Source organism: Equus asinus, chromosome 2 (assembly GCF_041296235.1).
Source record: "Equus asinus isolate D_3611 breed Donkey chromosome 2, EquAss-T2T_v2, whole genome shotgun sequence".
NCBI classification, from domain to species: Eukaryota; Metazoa; Chordata; class Mammalia; order Perissodactyla; family Equidae; genus Equus; species Equus asinus.
Window position 1 is genome coordinate 153,993,386 of NC_091791.1, and position 18,596 is coordinate 154,011,981.

An 18,596-nucleotide genomic window follows, 5' to 3' on the forward strand; every position below is an offset into this window, starting at 1 on the left:
CAGAGCGCGTGAACTTAACCACTCGGCCACGGAGCCGGCCCCCATTTTGTCTTTTAAACCAATCCTTGCCACGTGTAACCAAGAGCTTGTAATGACATGTCCCTTCGGCAGCAATGACAGATAATCTCAGATAACGCCTCACAGGTGTGTGAGCCTCTGTAAAACAGGACGTGCTCTATTTCACTGTACAGCTCCTCAAGGGAGCACGGAGGGGAAGACAAACACAGGGCCAGAGCTCTGCGTGCTTACACAGATGGGCTCAGCACTGCTCTGGCCTCCAGCCACTCACTCAAAGAGGAAGCCAGCTCCAGACGCCTTTCTGGGACCAGGCCCCAACGGGCCGGCAACCAAGAGGGATGGGCCCTGCCCCTGTGTGAAGCCCTCAACCTACCCAGGGGTGCCTGGCAGGGCTGCTGCTGGCTTCAGTGCCACATCTGGGTGGCGCTGGGCACACACCCTATGGAGTCCCCAGAGGCTCTGGAACACTTGGTGATGACAGTCTCCCCCCCAACTCAACCAGAGCAGCCAGGCAGACGGGGAGTGAGCCTGAAAAAGAGTCCGGGGCGGCAGGGGCTGGACGGCAGCCTCAGGCCAGGGCACCGCCATCACTTGGGGCCGGCCGCTGCTGCTTGCGCTGCCTCCGCCGCTGCACAGCCTCCCGCAGGGCCGCCAGCAGACGCTCCTGGCTGTTGCAGACATTGTAATGCGTCAGGCGGAGCAGCTTGTCCATGTCCTCTGGGCTGTAGGTCACCTTCGAGTAGTGGTAGGGGGAGTTGGATGAAGACAGGTTCACCTCCCCAGCCTCCTTCTCCTCCGGGGTCCGCTGCACCCCTAAGGAGAGAGAGTACCAGCCGGGCATGGAGGGGAAAACTCATGGGGTGGAGGATGGTTTGGGGTCACCTGCGGAGAGGCATAGAGGACAGAGGAGGTGGGACGAAGGACAGGGGGCCAGGGGCACCACGACAGCGAGCTGGAGGGGCTGGGACCATGGCTCACCAGGGGCCGAGTGCTCCTGGAAGGAGTCGTTGACCAGAGGGAAGTGCAGCACGACAGGGGCCTCGGGGCAGCCAGGGTCCGAGAACACGTGGCACTCCCCCGGCTGGCGCTGCTCCTCAGGGCTGGGCGAGATGGGCGGGAACGGGATCCCCTGCTCCTGACAGAGCCGGCCCAGGAGCTGCAGCTGCTGCAGGGTGGGCCGAAGGGGCGTCAGAAGGGCAGACGCATGGGCTCCCCAGGTCCTCAACGCTGGGCTGACTGAACATGGAGGCCCGCTAAGACACATGGGACTTAGTGCCCAGATGCCAAATCAGACTCTAGTGGACCCGACAGAGTCAGGCCAGACCTGGAAAATGCCCCTCTGCTGCAGCTCCTCTGGGCTTGACTGAGCTGGCTGCTAACTGCCCCCAGGTTCTGCAACTGGGAGGCAAAAACCTTCCCTGGACCGACACAGAAACTCAAAGCATGGGGTCCCAGAGGTCCAGGAGCAAACAGGGGTGCAGGTGCAGCAAAGGGGACCCAAATATGGAATACATCTGAAAACATCACCAGCTCCCCCACCACTCCAACTTCCAGAGCAGAGTAAGAGTCCCTGGTGGTGAATTCACAGAATCCACGGTCTTCCTTTCACATGGTGTCACTGTCACAGCCCTTAAGGGAAACTGGACCAGGTCCTGGACTCCAAGGTAGATTTCCCCAGGGGCAGAGCCAGGATGTCAGGCCTAAGGTTCCCCACTGCCTCCCAAGCCTGCCCCAGCACCTCAGGTCCCACCGTGACATGTCCTGTCCGCCCCCAGCCCACCTGAAAGGCTCCATGGAGGTTGTAATCCAGTGACAGGATGAGGTCCACATCCCGGGTAGGCCGCAGGAGGGGTGGGCAGCTGGTGTTGACAAGGTAGCCGACATCCAGCAGGCAGAGGTGGGGCTCTGCGGGGGTCAGCTGGTTGGGGAGCCCGTCCAGTTTGGTGGCTGGGAAGGTTGAGAGGATGGGGTGGGAAAGCAGCAGCTGTCATTGGTGCTGGGGGCACCAGATCCCCCTGGCCTAACGCCAGCTCCTCGCTGCTGGTGGAAGGAGACTCTGCTCTCTGGCCCCTGCCCTCTCCCGCCAAAGTAGCACCTCTACTTCCCAAGGCCTGAGACAGGCCCTGATGCCCAACACAAGGAGAGGAGAACGGGCTCCTGCTCCAAGGGCCAGGGAACGGAGCTCTCAGGGCTTGGGGCTGAGGGGTTGGAGAGTGCGGGAGTCTGGACCAGGGACCCAAGGCTCAGGCGGCCGTGGGAAGACTTTGGAGAGCTGGGACCAGGGGGAGAAGAGCGGACACCTTTCCAGAAGGAGAAGTAAGGATGCTTGAAATAGTCCTTGTGGAAATGGAGGCCACGCAGAAAATTGTGGGAGGCCTGGGCAAGTGGGCGCCGCGTCAGAAGGTCAGTGAAAAACTCAGCCATCCTGCTGGCCATGGTGGGAGGTTCTTCTATCTTCAGAAGAGGGACCTGCTCCTTGTCTGCACAGTCAGGGGGGGAAGTGGGGCATCTTTCAGGAAATAGCAGCCCCTGGACCTTTATCCCAGCCTCTGTGGACTCCCACAGGCCTGAGAGCCACTCCACCATCCCCCAGAGCCAGCCCCACCGGCTGCCCTTCCACATCCTTACAAAGCCGCTCAGGCACCTACCCAGGCTGGCTTGAGCCTGTGCCCAGCGGTCCCAGAACTGGCTGGGCTCTGAGCTCCAGTACAAGCTGTCCTGGAGGTTGGCTGCATACAGGTTGCTCCAGATGCCTAAGAGAGGGGACACAAGGGGAGGAGAGTGCCCCACCCCGTCACAACCTGGCCTTCCCCACCACCCATTCGGGACCAGGGAACTGAGCTGGGAAGGTCGACCATGTCCCCCAAGCCCCAACTTCGCCAGCCTTCCAGACCCCCTCACCTTCCAGGAAGCAGATGCGGGACTCAGGGAGCCGCTTCGTCAGGCGCCCCATGAAGAACTCAGAGCCGAAGAGCTCAGAGGGGACGAAGGCGCCGTACTTGGGGAAGCCGACCTCGTAGGGGGAGAACTCGACCCACTCTGTGAGGAGGCCACACAACCTCACTGCAGGGCCCAGAACCTGAGAACCCTTGGGCACCAATGCACCCACCACGGGCTTCACATCAGGGCAGCCTGGTGACCAGGAGGCTCGGCCTCATTGCTGGCCCTTTGAGCATGGGAGCCAAGGCCAGTGCCCCCATCCCCAAGCCTGAGTGACTCTGGTAGAATGACAGTCTCTGGAGAGCATGGGACCTGACCCCAAAGAGGTGGGTGTAAAACCCACACCATACACACACAGCCCTGGCAACCCCTCACCCCGCCGACTGCGAGAGCACAGGTCTCAGCGCCAGGGCTACGCACCCGCAAATTCAAAGGTGGTTAGGTTCCGCTCCTTGGTGTTGAGGGCACAGTAGATGGGCAGAGGGTTCTGGCCACGACTCAGGGCCTCCCGCTGGTCTGAGAGTTTGTGGTCATGGGGCTGGAGCAGGGAGTGATTTGAACCTAAAGCTGTGGCGGCCTGGGGCCTTTCCCACCCCTGCTGCCCAGGGCTGCTCCCCACCCCCAGCCCTGCCCTGGCTTTGGCCGCCCCCGCCTGCACCCCAGGCTGCAGCCCTCCCCACACCTCATCATGCAGGAGCGCCTCGTTGATGAGGGCCCACAGGTTGGTGAAGCAGGTCGGGTAGCCCAGGCGGGCACGCTCGGCCAGCTCCTGCTGGTACCGTTGCAGCTGGCTGGGGGCCAGCACGCCCAGCTTGCTCTTGGTCACCTGGGCCTTCAGCAACTCAGTGGGCCCTGCCAGGTCCTTCTGAGACCACTCTGGGTCCTCATAGAGGTTGGCCAAAGCCCTGGGAAAAGCCAAAGGCAGGGCATCGTCACTCAAGGACCCCATTGCCTGCCTTGGGCTTTCCGTTCTAGGACAAAAGCCTGTCAGGCACCTTCCCAGGGTCCCCTTGAGCGCACTTCTCTCAGGCACACGTGTTCTCCCAGCCCTCCCAAGGTGGTCAAAGAGGCCTGTGGGGTCTAAGAGAGCCTTCCCACCCGGACCCACCTGCCATGACCCAACTAGCCACCCCCAGGCTCCTGCACTCAACCTGCTGCCAGCTCACCAGGTAGAGCCCGAGGCCCCTGTGATGTAGGAGATGCAATCCAAGAGGCCCAGCTCCCTCAGGCCAGCCAGGTGCCCATACAGGGAAGTCATTGCCCGGGTCCCACCGCCAGTGGCCATAATGGCTACCACTGGGATCTGGAAGAGAAGATAGCTAGGCTCAGAGAGGCCTTAGGGAGGGGGAAGGCCAAGCCACAGGCAGGGGAGGTAGTAAGCCAAGCGGCACTCAGCTCACCCACAGCCAAGGTTGGTCAAGCTCTGATCAAGGCTCTTGGGCCGAGTTCTAGTCAGGCCTGCTGAGGAGGGTCTGGTCAGAAACAGCCTCGAGAGTGTCAGGCTTGTCTGTTTTTAAGAACTCCAGGAAAAATGGACAAGTTCCAGGCCTCATCTCCTCACCTCTAGCCCCTGAGGATTCTGGTGATCCCTTTCTAGAAGCCCCAGGGCCACCTCAACAGTCTCCCACACAGCCACCCCTCCCCTCTTGCAAGGAGATGCCACAGGCTGATCTGAACCTCCAGGGACTGCCCAGGCCAGCAGGCAGCCCTCAGGCCGCAGGTCTCATTGATCAGTCAGACCAGGCCCATCTCAAAACCCGGACCGGGCCAAAGATTGAGAAACAACCAGAAGGAAAGCTAGCCCAGCAGGGGAGTTGTGTCTGCGAGCTCCAGGTGCCCCATATAATGCTCTGCATTTGATGTCATCAAGCTCCTGATACCATCAAGTGAGGAGGAAGCAGAGCAGGGGCTGGCAGACAGGGGGCAGGATCAAGCCCCGCTTGGCACCAGCTCTGGTCTGGTTGGGGAAAAACCAGTTCCAGCACTCAGCACTGCCCGAAGACCCCACCCAATCCAGCCCAGCACCCAGACCTCGTCCTCCTTCAGGTCTCCATCCAGCTGCAGGGCCTGCTTCAGGGCCCTGGCCACCACCTGCTTCCTCCTGCTCAGGAAAGCCTGCTCCTCGGTGCAGAGCCCGCAGCCCAGCCGCACAGCCAGCTCCCTCGGTCTGGGTGGGGAGGAAGGGACCATGAGGCAGCAACTGGCCTCGTCAGATAAAGGGAAGCTGAGTCTGTCTGCCCTGAAAAGCCCACTGCCATCTCTCCTCTCCTCTCCACACCCCTCACCCCTGCTTCTGTGTCCTAGTGAAGCGTGACGTGTGTGGGTGCAATGGGGAGAAGGGGAGTCCAGACCCACGTGGGGACACACTTGGGGAACGCAGTAAAGTGGATTCACAGGCATGCCAGGAAGCTGGTGACTGAAGAGGCCCTACCAGGGTCCCGGGTGTAGACAGGCCCCTGGTGGGACCCAATACCATAGATCTACTTCTGCCTCTCAGCTTCTTTCCCTCACCCACCTGAACATGACTACAGAGGGGGCGGGAAACGGTGTCCCCACCTCTTCGTGGTGAGAAGCTTGTCTCCCTTGTGGCTTGGCCTTGGCATGTGGAGGGCCAGGGTGGACGACTCCTCTCATCTCACAAAGGTTAGCTAAGGTCTACCCACAACAGCTGCACCCGAAAGGGCGCCATTTCTCTCCTCTCTTGGTTTCCTTGCCTTCTCTGTGCCTCAAACCACTCTCCTCACCTTCCACCTGGTTTTCCAGCCAAACATTGATCCAGTGCCTCCCAAGCACCAGACACTGGGCAAGACACACACCCCTCTGAAGGGGAAAGCAGAAACGCAAGTGAAATGTTAAGGGCCTTTCTCTGCTACGGCTCCCCCAGCACTTTGTGCTCTGCCCTAGGAGCCAACCCCTGAGTGTCTGCAGAGAGGACGCATGGCGACCGTGCTGGGAGCCGCCCTGTCTCTCGCCTTGCTCCTCCAGGGCGCAGGCCTGACTGCTGCCTCCGTAACTGGCTGCCTCCCCATGACCTTCCCAGTGCCCGCCCAACCTCACCCTTCTTCTTTTTTCAGCTCCACTCTCATCAGGGGCTCCTGAAAACCATGAATGTTACAGTCACAAAGGTTGGTTGCCTGTTCCTCTGGCCCCAGCCTGAGCCACACCCCACCACGTCCCCATGCTCCCTTGGGTCCCCAGCTATCTCCACAGGGGCCAGGCCTGAGCCTGAAGGTAGGGATGCTCAGAGGACCCTCTCCCCAGAGCCTGGCCCCAGCACTTGTCCAGGGTGTAGCCTAAGGACGGAAGCTGCTACAGGAGCAGGCCCTCAAGGCCTGGCGCCCAGCCCTGCCCACGCATCTGGCTTTCTTCCTCTGGTGACCAGTACCTGGGATGTAGGGAAGATGAGCCTCACCACTTGGCCGGAGGGCAGGGCCCTCAGGGGCACCTTCAGTTGCTCTTGGGGGGCATCCTGCAGGGAGGATGAAAGGAGACTAAGGATCTCTACTCTCCGCTCCATCAAGGGCCTCACCCATTGCCCCTGGGAGTGACAGAGAAGCAGTAGGAAGGGGGACAGGAGGCTGACATCGACCCCACCCTCTTCGCAGGGTACCTGACTCTGCCAGGGAGTGATGGGGGCTCAGGGTGAGCAGAGGCAGAGGCTAGGAGGAGGAGCTGAGGGAAGGAGGGAGAAAGGCTCTGCGGGCTGCCTCACGGGAGGGAGTGGCACCCTACCTGCAGATGGATGCTCAGCTCCTGCTCCCAGCAGGCCAGGCAATGGAAGCAGAAGGAGCCAGCACCCACAGAGGCCTCCTGCAGACCCTCACAGGACCCGGGAACCATAAGCTGCACTCTGCGCTCTGATCCTGGAAACAGGAACCAGAGCAGAGAGGCCGGGAATGGGATCTCCGCCCAGAAAGGTCCTTGTCTTGCCTAAGGGGGTTGGGGGACATTTTGCTCCCCCCACTGAGACGGAGGTCTGACCCAGGCTGAGGCTGGGAGATGGAGCCCCGCCACAGCCCCTCTGGGGACTAAGGGGAAAAGCTCAGGCCCTGGGGGGCCCAGCATGGATTTGCCCCCACACCCGCTCCTGCCTGGGGCACCAGAGCCGAGGGCAGCTGGTGAGGGCTCCTTAGAAAGGGGGAAGACCAGGGCTGAGGGCAGGGGGCCATCCCCGTGGGTCGAGAACTCACCTTGCTGGTCCCCGGCCTCCTCCAGTCGAACATGCAAGCAGGAGAGTTCCCGGGCCTGAGTTGTCAAGAGAGCCCCTCAGACGCGAAGCCCCGGCCTATCAGAGACCCCACCTTCCCAGCATCCTGCCTCTTGTTTCTCAGACTTTATTACCTTGGCCCTGAGCCACCAAACATTCGCTTGAGAGTGTATCCTCTTGAGGAACTGAAGTCCCAGGGCCCCCCACTTTGGCTCTACCTACTGACCCCCATGGCGGGCCCAAGCTTCAGGCCCGGGGAGGAGGGGTTCTCAACTCACCACCAGGATGCCATTGCTGATGAGCTGCTCAGCACAGTCTGTCCTGAAAAGAGCCCCCAGTGACCTTAATGGGAGTCCAGGTTCCCCGGCTCTCACCCCTCAAGCAGGCCTGGGCGTTCCTCCTCCACCACTGGATGTCTCCCGGGGTGGGGTGTCGGCTCTGGGTGTGCTGGGCTCTGTCCTTCCCGGAAGGAAGCACCCCTACCCGGGAATCCCCACGGCCCCTGACTCACAAACTCTGTAGCCGAAATTCAACTTCCAGCTGCTCCTCACCCTGGAGAAAGAAGCAAGTTAGAAAGGGTGAGGAGTGTGAGTGAGCGTGTGGGTGCGTGTGCAGATTCCCACCCAGACGCCAGCTGGGGCTACTGGGGCCTCAGCCGAGTGCCGAGAGCCATTGTCCGTCCCCAGGCTGCTCTGTCCACCTTCTCTGGACCGCTCCAAGAAAGCCGCCCTTAGCTCAGCGGCCAAGAAGGAGGGTCAGGGATGGGACTGCTCCTCAGTGGACAGTAGCTCCTGGCTGACAGAGGCCTCTGGGATGCCAGGGAAGCCTGGGCCACTCACTGGTCCAGAAGAAGAGGGCCATGTACCTAGCCACCCTCCAAAGCGTCCCCTTTCCCAGGCTGAGGCCCTCCGCTGCCCTGAGTCTGCCTTGCCTGAGCGCTCAGCGAGAAGCTCTCACGGCGGAACTCGCCAGCCCGCAAAGTCCCCACGTCAAACAGCACCGACAACACGGGGTCATCATTGGTCAGAAGGTCCTGGTCAAAGACGTTCAGTTGCACGACATTCTGGAAGGGAAACAGAGCAAGGGGGCTGCAGGATGGAGGGGTGGGATAGGACGGTGAGCAGGGCAGGGGCAGGGAATGAGGGGCTGGGAGGGGACAGTGGCAGTGGATGGACAGGGACAGTGAGCAGGGCCGCCTGCGCCTGGCCCACCTTGAGCTGGCTGTGGATTCGGAAGTGAAAGCTCTGATTCCAGATGGGGTTTCTGCTGTTCTTGACTATGCGTGTCTGCAGCCTGTGGCTGGAGGCCGTGGGCAGCCAGAGAGTCACATAGCAGTCAGAGGGGGTCACTGCAGAAAGGAGGAATGAGCTTCCAGTGCGGCCAAGAGCCACTGCCAACCCAGCTGCCCAGTCCATGTCCTCCCATCACAGGCAGCCCCGTGGGACCCAGAGACCCATGGAATGGGGCTGGGTCAGGAGGCAGAAGGAGCAGAGGCTGAGGCCTGATGGCAACATTCCACCCAGGACCTCCTCTTGGTACCCTCTCCAGGACCCCCTGCACACCCAGCCTTACTCACATCTCTTCCCACTGCCCCTGCCCCACCCTGAATCCAGCTGCAGAACCGCTGCCCTCCCCGGGCCCAGCACTCACCCAGGTCCTTAGAGGGCAGGCCGCGGGCCTGCAGGACACGGATGGTGAGAAGGCAGATCCCGGGCACCTTTGCCTGAAGAGGGAGAGGGGGACAGGCTTGCTGCAGGCTGATGGGCCCTAAGGTGACAAGGACCGAAGGGGAAGCTGGGGCAACCCTCGAGGCCTAATCCTGCCCAGCCACAGCCCTGCCCTCCACCCCATCCAAATCCTGAATGGAAAGGAGGCTGCGGCATCTCCTGATGACGCTTGCCAACACTTACCACAACGCTCCGGGCCAGCTCCCGTCCCAGGGCTGCCTGCACACTAACTCATCTAATCACACAACTACCCTGTGCGTGGGGACTGCTTATTATGGCCAACACCACAAGGAAACTCAGACATAGAAAGGCTAAGTAGTCACCTGCCTGAGGTCCAGGGCCAGGACTGGACCAGGCTAGCTTGACTTGTGCTCTCAACCCCCCACTTACCTGCCTCCAGGTCCTGGTACAGCCTCCTTTGGTCTCTGCACCCCATCCCTCTGGCTCCCCCTTGCTAAGCAGCCTTGAGGCTGGTCTTGGGCGGCAAGAGGCCCAGGATGGGGGGGATATAGGCTACAGAGGTAGGGGAGAGGCACGTCAAAGCCTAACCTAGCCCGGGGCCATGGTTGAGTTGTCCCCATACTCTACACCCCTGGCCAGGAGAGGCCAAGAGAGAATTCTGGAAATCTGCTCTCTGTCAGGATAGGAACAGCAGTTACTAGCTCAGACCACCTTCAGGCTGTCAAGCCCTCCAGGTCCTACAAGACCAGGCTGAGGAAGGTCCTCTGGCAGCTCCATCCAAACCCACGACCCCGGGTCCGGGACGTAGACCCTGGCAGCTGTGCCAGAGCAGGGAAGCCTGTGCCAACTGGTCGTTCCTTCTGGCCTTGAGCCCTGCCTCAGGAGGGGCCCTAATGGATGGAGTCCAGGGGCAGAGCTGGGGAAGCTTATCTATCAGTGTCAGCCCTGGGGCGCCCACACCTCAAGCAACTGAGTCAGAGGGAGGACCAGAGCAGCCGCTTCCTTCTGGGGCCCCAGGATGGCAACTGGGAGCCTGAGTTCTCAGGGCCAAATCCACAGTGCCCCCATCTCTAGGGCACGAACAACTCAGGATGACCCCTCATCCCAAGACCCTGCCTCTTCCCTGGCTTCTGTTCTCCACCCTGGTTCAAGGCTAGCAAACCCCTCTCTACACCTGGAGAAGCCCACAGCTCCCTTACGAAAGTGTTAACCAGGCCTGGGGGAACCAGAGATCAGAGTTGGGGTCCAGTGCCCTACTGGGTCTTACCAGAGCCATGAGGCTAAGAGTCCTCGGGAGCCAGGAATGATGGGCAGTGGCCCAAGGACCGAGGACTGTGGGCTTTTTAACCCAGAGCCAGGGATGTCCCAGCTGGTCCCAAGCTCCTCCCTGGTCCCTCCCAACCGCCTCCGCTCCACCCAGGCCCCACGCCTACTCCCGGACCAGCCACTTGTCCAGGAAGTGAGCCACCTTAAACCTGTATGAAGTGCTGACACCCCCACGGTGGGGGCTCAACACGTCCAAAGACCCATTCTCTCCAACCATTGCCATCTGTGCCTGCCCTACCCAACCCTGCTCTCCCAGCCCCGACCTAGAGGTGGGGCCCCCAGGAGAGCTCATTGTCAGAGGCTGAGCAGAAAGGAGACTGGAAGGTGGGGCCTGAGGGGCCACTGAGGTCTGGAAAGCAGGAGGTGGGCCCAGAGCAGCTGTAAACAGAAAAGCCATGTCCCCTGTCGCCGGGCCTTTCGCAACCTCCCAGCGCCAGCGTGACAGGAATGCCCGGTCTTGACTGAAGTGCTTGGCCAATCTGAGAGGAGTGCCCCGGGCCCCATCATAACCTGGCAGGGGCATGGTTTGCTCTATGAACCAACCCTTCAAAGTCACACGCCAAGCTGGCTCCACCCTCGGAGCTGGGTGCTGGGTGGCGTGGGATGAGGCATGGGTTGGCATTTGGGGAAGGGAGCTCTTCCGTCTCCGGGTCTCCAGGGCTGGCTTGGTGTGAGGAGGGAGGGAGTCCGAACACGGAGACCCACTTCTTCCATAGGGGAACAGCCTCAGGAGGAGCACGGGTTTCTGTGCTTATTGTGGGAGAAACGGGGTGACCCTTAGGGCACCAGACCCACCAGCTGCCCTGGAGCTGGAAGAGGAGAGGACACAGGCCAGAGCAAACCTAGGAATAGCTTTACAGGCCCTGAGTCAATGGGGTCTGCAGCAGAGTTACAACATGGCTGGGGTCGGCCTGCTTGCCCCAAGAGGGGCTGTGATGGCTGTCAGGGACAGAGGGGTCTTGGCAGCGAAGCTCCTCAGGCTCAGGCCTGGACCCAGCCGTCACCCCCAACCAGGGTCACCCTGAAATGTTTACGTGAACCTTCCAGCCCTCCCCAGACTATGGGAGGCAAATGTGAGAGGGAGTCACAGCACACGTGAACCACAGCTGCCTTTTATTGACCACTTCCGCCATGCCAGCCCCGTGACCTCCACACAGATGTCACCTCCAAGCCTCACAACACCCCAGGAGATAGGAACCATCATTATCTCCATCTTATAGACAGGACACCAATGCTCTGAGGGAGCAGCTCTCCCAAGGTCACGGCCACAGTGCTGGCGAGCGGCGGTGCTGCACCTGCAGCCCTGCTCCTCCTCCATTACAGGCTGCAGCCTCACCTGTGTGGCAACTTCCTGGAAGCCCACACCCAGACCTGCCTGGCACCTCCTGGGCCTCCAGACTGCCTCCCGGAATCCTCCATAGCTGATCCCAAGCCGAGCTGGGCCGGCAGCCAGCACTCTCTCACTCCAGGTTGCCTCCAGAATGGACCCGGCCCAGGAAGGGTTCGACCTTTTCCCAGAGTTGTTGTTGCCACTGTTCACCAGGGCTCCATCAGTCAAGGCCTGAGGCCTTTGTGAGGGAGTCAAGCAGCTGGAAGTAACTGTACTTGAGGTCATACTCCATGTCGTACCAGAAATTCACTGTGGCAAGAAGGGAGACCTGAGCATAAGGGCCCCTCCTCTAACCTACAGCCTCCCCAGCCCATCCCCCAGATGCCCTGCTGCACCTGGACAGGGCTGCCCCTGGGAGACCTGGGCAGCTCCTTACCAGCAATGCAGCCATGGGACTGCTGGACATGGTGGAACCACAGGGCCGGCAGGTAGAGCATCTCACCAGCCCGCACCGTGCAGCGAAGGGCCTGGGCCTGACTGTAACTGGGGTACCGGGCCAGATCCGGAGCCAAGGGGTCCAGTGGGATCCAGGGCACCTGGGGACACAATGGATGCCAGGGAGCAGGCCCAAAGTCCCCAGGCCTTCCAGCTGTGTCCCTTCCAAAGGTAAAGACCACAGGCCCTACCCTGCTCAGCACTGGGAGGCCCCAGACTTAGGAATTCCTCGGAGCAAAGTGCCACCTCCCCAACTCTTTTGTGCCTGCTCCTCAGAGCCCAGGCTCTCACCCTTCCCTGTGCCCAGGTCCCAGGAACAAGACAGACACCTTCTCCATGGCCTCTTCATCCACCAACGTAAAGGAGCCCTCTTCAGTTAGCTGGTAGGTTGCTGGTGTGTACAGCTCTGAAGCCAGAGGGAGAAAGGTGTGGGAAACCTCAAATGGCCTGGGGCTTGCCAGCCACCCTCACCTGTTCCTTGGGTGCAGGAGCAAGAGGGTCAGGGGTCCTCGTGCAGTGGAGACACTGAGTCCACACCTCACGCCTGGGGCCCTCGCTGCCCTCCTCTACCTTGGGCCACCTGATCCCCAGCCCCTGCAGGCTGTGCCCCCTACCGTAGGGGATGAAGGGCCGGTCACTGGGCGGATGTAACAGAAAGTGTTTCTCTCCCGAGACCACACAGTAGAGGTTCTCATAGTGGTCCTTATGTACTGCCAACACAAAGGCCCATGGGGCAGGGTTATGACGGGCGGGGCACAGGAGGGGCCTTGCACCCCAAGACAGCTTACAGTGAAATAGAAGAGCATGCAAAGTTGGAGCAGCCTCAAGGGGGTGCCAAGGAATCTGGCGGGGATTTCAGACTTCTGCCCATCAGAGGCTTGATGCTCACCAGGCCCTGGGCTCATATTTACCAGAGGAGAATTAATGCAAACAGGATTCTCCAGAGTCTACCCTCTGACCCAGCTGGCCTAGGAGAGCTTTCTAGGGATCTAGAAGAAATAGTGCTCTCCATCCCCAATGCCATGAGTACTTCCCCCATCTGAGCAGTCAGGGCTGGCTCTCTGTTGTACCTGAGCCCCAGAATCCCAGAGGAAATCTTAAAGAGCAGTCAGTTCGACTTCTATCCAGGCCCAGTCTTCCACTCTTGGCCTCCCCTTCTCTCCTCCCTCACCCCCTCCCCGATCTTTGCATTCCCGACACCTACAAGATGTCACTGCAGCTGCCTCCCCCAGCCAGAAGTTCACAGCATCAGGCATCTTTCCTGCATGTCAGAGGGAAGAGGGTGAGTTAGGAGTGGGCGTCCCAGAAGGCCAGGATGGAAATAACCACCATGCAGTGGCGCCGGACCAGAACCTGAGCAGGGAGCAGAGGGGCTCCAGGGAGAGAACAGGGAGAAGGAGCAGAGGTGGGTGAGCTTGGGAGGGTCCTCCCTCCGTCCCCTGGGGTGGAAGGAAGGGCAGCAATCTTCAGTAGTTTGTCCATATGACGTGGGGACCGGGGAACTTGACCCTGTGGGGCCGAGAGTAGGGGCCAAGTCCTCAGCACAGGGAGAGAAGCAGCAAGGAGGGTGGACTCCTTCCTTCCCATCTCTTCCCTGTTCAGCCCCCGCCTCCACTCACCCAGCGCCTCGGAGGCCCAGGGCACATGGGGCTCCACATCAGGCAGCAGCTGTGGCAGCTCAGTGGGCAGATTGGAGCACTGCTTCTGCACATAGAGGACCCCTTGGTGTTGGGCTTGGCCCTCCAGCACGTCCAGCACACAACTTAGGGGCAGGCGGCGCTCAGCAGGCATCACAAAGCGGTCCCCTCGCACAGCATCCGCATAACCATCTGGCGTCACGGCCACGCTCACTTCTGTGGAGCCCACTGTGGCTCTGGAGGAATGGACATTCAGCCCACGCCCAGATGCCCAAAGCACCACCCCCAATCCCACCCAGGGCAGCCCCCACCTGAGGTAGGGAAGGGACCACTTCTGGAGGGCCGGCCAGTGCTGCAGGGCATTGCGAATAATGCAGGGCTTGTTGGGGCAGACCCAGTCCCGGTAGAAGTGCAGTGGAGTGGGGGGCTCGTCCAGGTAGGGCACAGCAAGAGGCACACTGAGCTCTGAGAGAAAGAAGGGGGTGGGGTGCTGAAGCCAACAGCCTCCAGTCCCTGCCCCACTGCCTGCATAAGAGATGCCCTCCCTGGGGCCATACTCTGTCACTGAGCAAGGCCCACAGGTGACCAGGGGACAACCACGAACTGAAGAATGAGGAGGGAAACTTAAGGGAGAAGGCATGAAGCACCCACAAACACACCAGGATGGGCCATAAGAGTCCACAGGGCCAGGGGCTGCTGCTCAGTCCACAACCCAAACCCTCCATGGGGCCATGTCCAGCTCTGCACAGTGGACCCTTGGCTTTCCCACTCTAGAGTGGCCAACCTCCTAGCATCCACGAGGAAAGTCAGCCACTGAGGCGGAGTTGAGAGCTCCAGAGTGTGTACAGCCACGGGCTAGCGTGGGCGGGTTGAAAGCACCCTCCAAGAGTCCTATTTACTGAGCACCCAGAATGTGCTCAGTACTTGGCTCGGCCAATGTGGAGGTATTAAGGGGTGATCCAAGCATCACCTCAAGAAGCTTACAACCTAACTGGGGAGACAGACTACTACACAAAACTAGTGGAGGAAAAGCAAGGGCTGAACTGTGTTTTCAGTCTTACTCAACAGCATCACCGTCCTCAGACACATGCGCTGCCATGTGCACTTCGGCACGTTGCGGGCTGAGCCGTGTACCACCTGTGCAAATGTCTGTAGTGGCCTTGTGTCACTCTTAATAAAAATCTCTTTTGGGCTCTTCCTTCTCCCTCACTCTTGTCATGCTATTGATTGTGTCCTGTTGATTCTACTTTCTATGTCTCTCAAACCATCCTCTCCTTCTTTCTTCTGGTGGTATCCACGTTCAAACTACCTCCTCGGGGTCCTCAAACGTCACTTCGATGAGGCTCCCTTCCCTGGACACCCTTCTTAAAATTGTAACCTGCCCCCAGCAATCCTTGAACCCCTAGCCTTTTTTTCTATCATTTGTCATCATCTAACACACTAGATGTTTCACTTATCCAAACTGTTAATTGGTCTCTCTCTCTTGCTAGAATGTAAGTCCCCTGATGACAGGGATGCTTGTCTTGTTCACTGACGTATCCCTGACACCTAGAATACTACCTAGCACATAGTAGGTGCTCAGTAAATATTTGCTTAATGGTAGAATGAAAGTCTCCAACATCTTCTGGCTGGATAGATCTTGCAGTGAACAACTGGTTTTCTTGGCTTAATTCCACTCCCTCTCAAAGCATCCCTCACCCTGGCCCCAGTCATTTTCCTAAAGTGCAATCTCATCTTGTCACGCCCCTAGTAAAAAATCCTTTGATGTCTTACCACTACTCCTCACGAAATCCAGTCTGCCCTGGCGTGCACTCAAGGTGCTCTGTGATCAGGACCAACCTACTTTTCCAGTCTGGTTTCCTCCTGTCTGGTGCCTGCCCCTTACCACACACTCTCTACTCAAGGGGTGCCAAACTTTGTTCCTGCTGCTCACTCAGACTGGAATGTCTTTCTCCTGGCACAGGGCTTTGCTTTGTTACCTTCATCCTGGAAGTCTACAGAGCCTGAATGTCTTGGCCCCCAATGGGCAGTGACTGCATCCTACTCTGAACAGCTACTGCAGTTATTTTCACCTCTGAGGTCATGTTCTCTCATAACTGCATTTCCACACCCGTCATCCCTGCCTTCCAATCAGTCGGAAAGTGAATGTCTTTAGATCAAAAATTGGAACTGAGGGGCCGGCACGGGGGCACAGCGGTTAAGTGCGTGTGCTCCACTTCAGCGGCCAAGGGTTCAACAGTTCAGATCCCAGGCGTGGACCTATCCACCACTTACCAAGCCATGCTGTGGTAGGCGTCCCACATATAAAGTAGAGGAAGCCACATATAAAGTAGAGGAAGATAGGCACAGATGTTAGCTCAGGGTCAATCTTCCTCAAAAAAAAAAAAAAAATTGGAACTGAGTGGGAAGCCTCTGGTGGGCCAAGGAAAGAGCTGGCATGTGTGCTTGTTTCACTGGCTAGAGAGGCAAGATGGAACCTGCCACGTAGATAAGGGAGTGAGGGGGAGGAATCTGGCAAGGGCCTTTCCAATCATGCCAGTTCACCAAAGCAGCCACCTTGGGAGGTGATCTGGGTTCAGGAAATCTCCTTATTGTTCTCACTGGGATTCTTAAAACATGTAGAAACTGCCTTTTTTTTTTTTTTTTCTTTTCTTACCTTTTGGATTTTCTGCAATTATTTGTTTTACTTTCTCACCATTTAATAGATTTCCTTTAGAGAATGGCCACTGTTCCCTCTGGGGGCTTCAAAGTGACAGAATTTGAAAAGGGATCCAAACAATTCCTTTGGCCCAAGAATTCTTCTGCTAGGAATTTAATCAAGGAAAATACTGGCGTACTCATGTGCACAGACTGCTCCAAGCATACTGGCCTTTCAATGTTCCCTGAACCCACCAGGCACTCTCACGCCTTAGAGCATTTGCCCAGCCCTGTCCTCTACCTGGAAGGCTCTTCTCTCAGATGTCTATGAGGCTCACGCTCTCCTTCTTCAAGTCTGTGCTCAAATGTCACCTTATCAAGGAGGCCTACCTACCCTGACCATCTAAACTCGCAACATGCCCCCACCCCGACATCCTGAGCCCCATTATTCTGCTTTACTTTTTTCCCCATAGCACTTGTCTTCTAACATAGCTCTTCTAGTACATAATTTACTCATTTCCTGTGCCGATGGCTGTCAGTCTCCTCACTTAGACTGTAAGCTCTACAAGGGCAGAGGTTTGTTTTGTTCAGTGATGTACCCTAAACACGACGAACAGAGCCTGGCACATTGAGGTACTTAATAAATATGTCTTAAATGAATACTCAAAGTATTTGCTGCAGCATTATTGAAAACAACAGTGTGATTAAGATTGAGCTAGAAGGATATGGAATGATCTTCAAGGACATAGTGCAGAAGAGTGTGTTTGGCAGGCTACCGTTTCCATAAGAAGGGAGTTATATAGTCATATGTCTGCGTGGATATAAACACGGTATTTCTGGAAGGAGGCTTACTTTAGGTTATACACCCGTTGTTTTTTAAACCACGTGCCTGTGTTGCTGTTCAGCAGTAAGAAATCCTTAAAAATAGAGATGAGGGAGGGAGGAAGGCAGAGAGGGAGAAAAACAAGAAACCAAGCAGCGGAAGAGCCAGGGGTCACTGCCTACAATCCCCCCAAAGCTCCGCACCCTTCCTAGCTTAGAGGAGTCTCTTCCAGAACAGACTTCCAGCAGGGTTTCAGAGAGGGAGAATCCGACCACCTGAAGAAGAACACCACAGGAAAGGCTGGGAAGGGCAACAGACTGCCCGATTATGCAGTGCGAGGCTGACTATGGGAATAGGATAGCATCCAGGTTAAGTAAAGCTGGACCAGGTCTTGGAAATAATTTCAATAGTCACCCCAGGAAGCCATGAGGATGGGCGAACACGGGAAGAAGGGAGGTGAGGACTCACTCATGGGGCTGGGGGGCGGGGTGTGCGACAGAAGCGTGATCCGAGAGGGGCCATCACCAGTCACGTGCAGTTCTGAGCTCCTTGAGCACCAGAACTAGGGTGCACCCTGGTGTCAGCGGCCCAGCAAGGACCAGGGCGCACCCGACTCCGGGACCGGGTTCCCGGCATGCCCAAGGCCCCTCCCGTGTCCTGAGGTTGTTCGGCGGGCGAAGTAAGGACGCCAAAGCTTCTGAGCTAACTCACTCACCCCTTGCCGCGGCCGGGAATTCTCGTAACTCCCTCCGCACTGCGTCCAAAGCCGCCTCCGCCATGACGCCGGGGCTGCCGGCTCGAGGCCCCGCCCACCGCTCCTCGGGACCCGGCCCCGAGGCCCCGCCCCCCTCCTCGGGACACCGCCCCGAGGCCTCGCCCTTTCCTTCTCGAGCCCGGACCCGGAGGCCCCGCCCTCTTTTAGAGCCCTGGCCCCCGAGGCCCCGTCCCGCCTCGGACACGGCCCTGAGGCCCCGCCCTCCTCCCTTGAGACAGGGCCCGGAGGCCCCGCTACCCTTGAGGCCTGACGCCGCGGCTCCGGCTCACGCAACCGCCCTCCCCGGAAGCCCTCCTCGAAGCGTCGTCCTGCTCCCGCCGCTAGAATCCCGCTGCCTCGAACCACTGTCTCCCCACGGCCCTCCGGCGCACAGTGGATTCTGCTGTCCAAGCGGCGAGTAAGAAGCTATGCCTTTTCTTGCCTGACCCACTCGCTGGCATCCCAGAGTTAACAAATGATTGTGTTTATTGACGAGTTCATACATCAATACAAATGGACATGTTAAAAACACCCTCTGCCCCGTGAGATTTGGGGAGGGAAGCGCCAGGGTCTGACAAAGTATAAAAGTTATAAATAAAGGGCTTTCAAAACTGGGTCAGGGTAAATCTGGACGGGGCGGCAGTTGCCAGTGGCCTCAGACATGCAGAAGGGGACGGGCGCCAACCCGGCCTCAGGAGCCCCACACTGGGCTGGGGGTAGGGAAAGGGCGGCCACCTTCTC

General features: G+C 58.7%; 2 protein-coding genes across 3 annotated transcripts; both read right to left on the reverse strand.

Annotated features, from left to right (window-relative positions):
* Positions 1-154: 154 nt before the first annotated feature.
* PLA2G4B (phospholipase A2 group IVB) lies at positions 155-12,084 on the reverse strand. 2 transcript variants are annotated; one of them, XM_044765104.2, is made up of 21 exons: positions 11,946-12,084; positions 11,555-11,818; positions 8,816-8,888; positions 8,377-8,513; positions 8,097-8,228; positions 7,677-7,717; positions 7,444-7,486; positions 7,149-7,203; positions 6,691-6,821; positions 6,344-6,427; positions 6,016-6,053; positions 4,990-5,125; positions 4,125-4,261; positions 3,641-3,863; positions 3,379-3,496; positions 2,920-3,057; positions 2,667-2,771; positions 2,319-2,498; positions 1,799-1,965; positions 997-1,183; positions 155-831 (listed from the first exon to the last, which is right to left on the reverse strand). In XM_044765104.2, exons 2-21 carry the CDS (start codon positions 11,792-11,794, stop codon positions 587-589), a joined length of 2,610 nt encoding a protein of 869 aa, XP_044621039.1. In that variant the 5' UTR covers positions 11,795-11,818; positions 11,946-12,084; the 3' UTR covers positions 155-586. The 2 variants fall into 2 exon arrangements, with proteins under 2 accessions (XP_044621039.1, XP_014712813.1); XM_014857327.3 differs by lacking the exon at positions 11,946-12,084 and having other exon boundaries at positions 10,121-11,698.
* Positions 12,085-12,291: 207 nt separating this feature from the next.
* JMJD7 (jumonji domain containing 7) lies at positions 12,292-17,880 on the reverse strand. The gene is made up of 5 exons (XM_070519658.1): positions 17,817-17,880; positions 13,953-14,106; positions 13,624-13,877; positions 12,619-12,714; positions 12,292-12,410 (listed from the first exon to the last, which is right to left on the reverse strand). Exons 1-5 carry the CDS (start codon positions 17,878-17,880, stop codon positions 12,292-12,294), a joined length of 687 nt encoding a protein of 228 aa, XP_070375759.1.
* Positions 17,881-18,596: the final 716 nt, after the last annotated feature.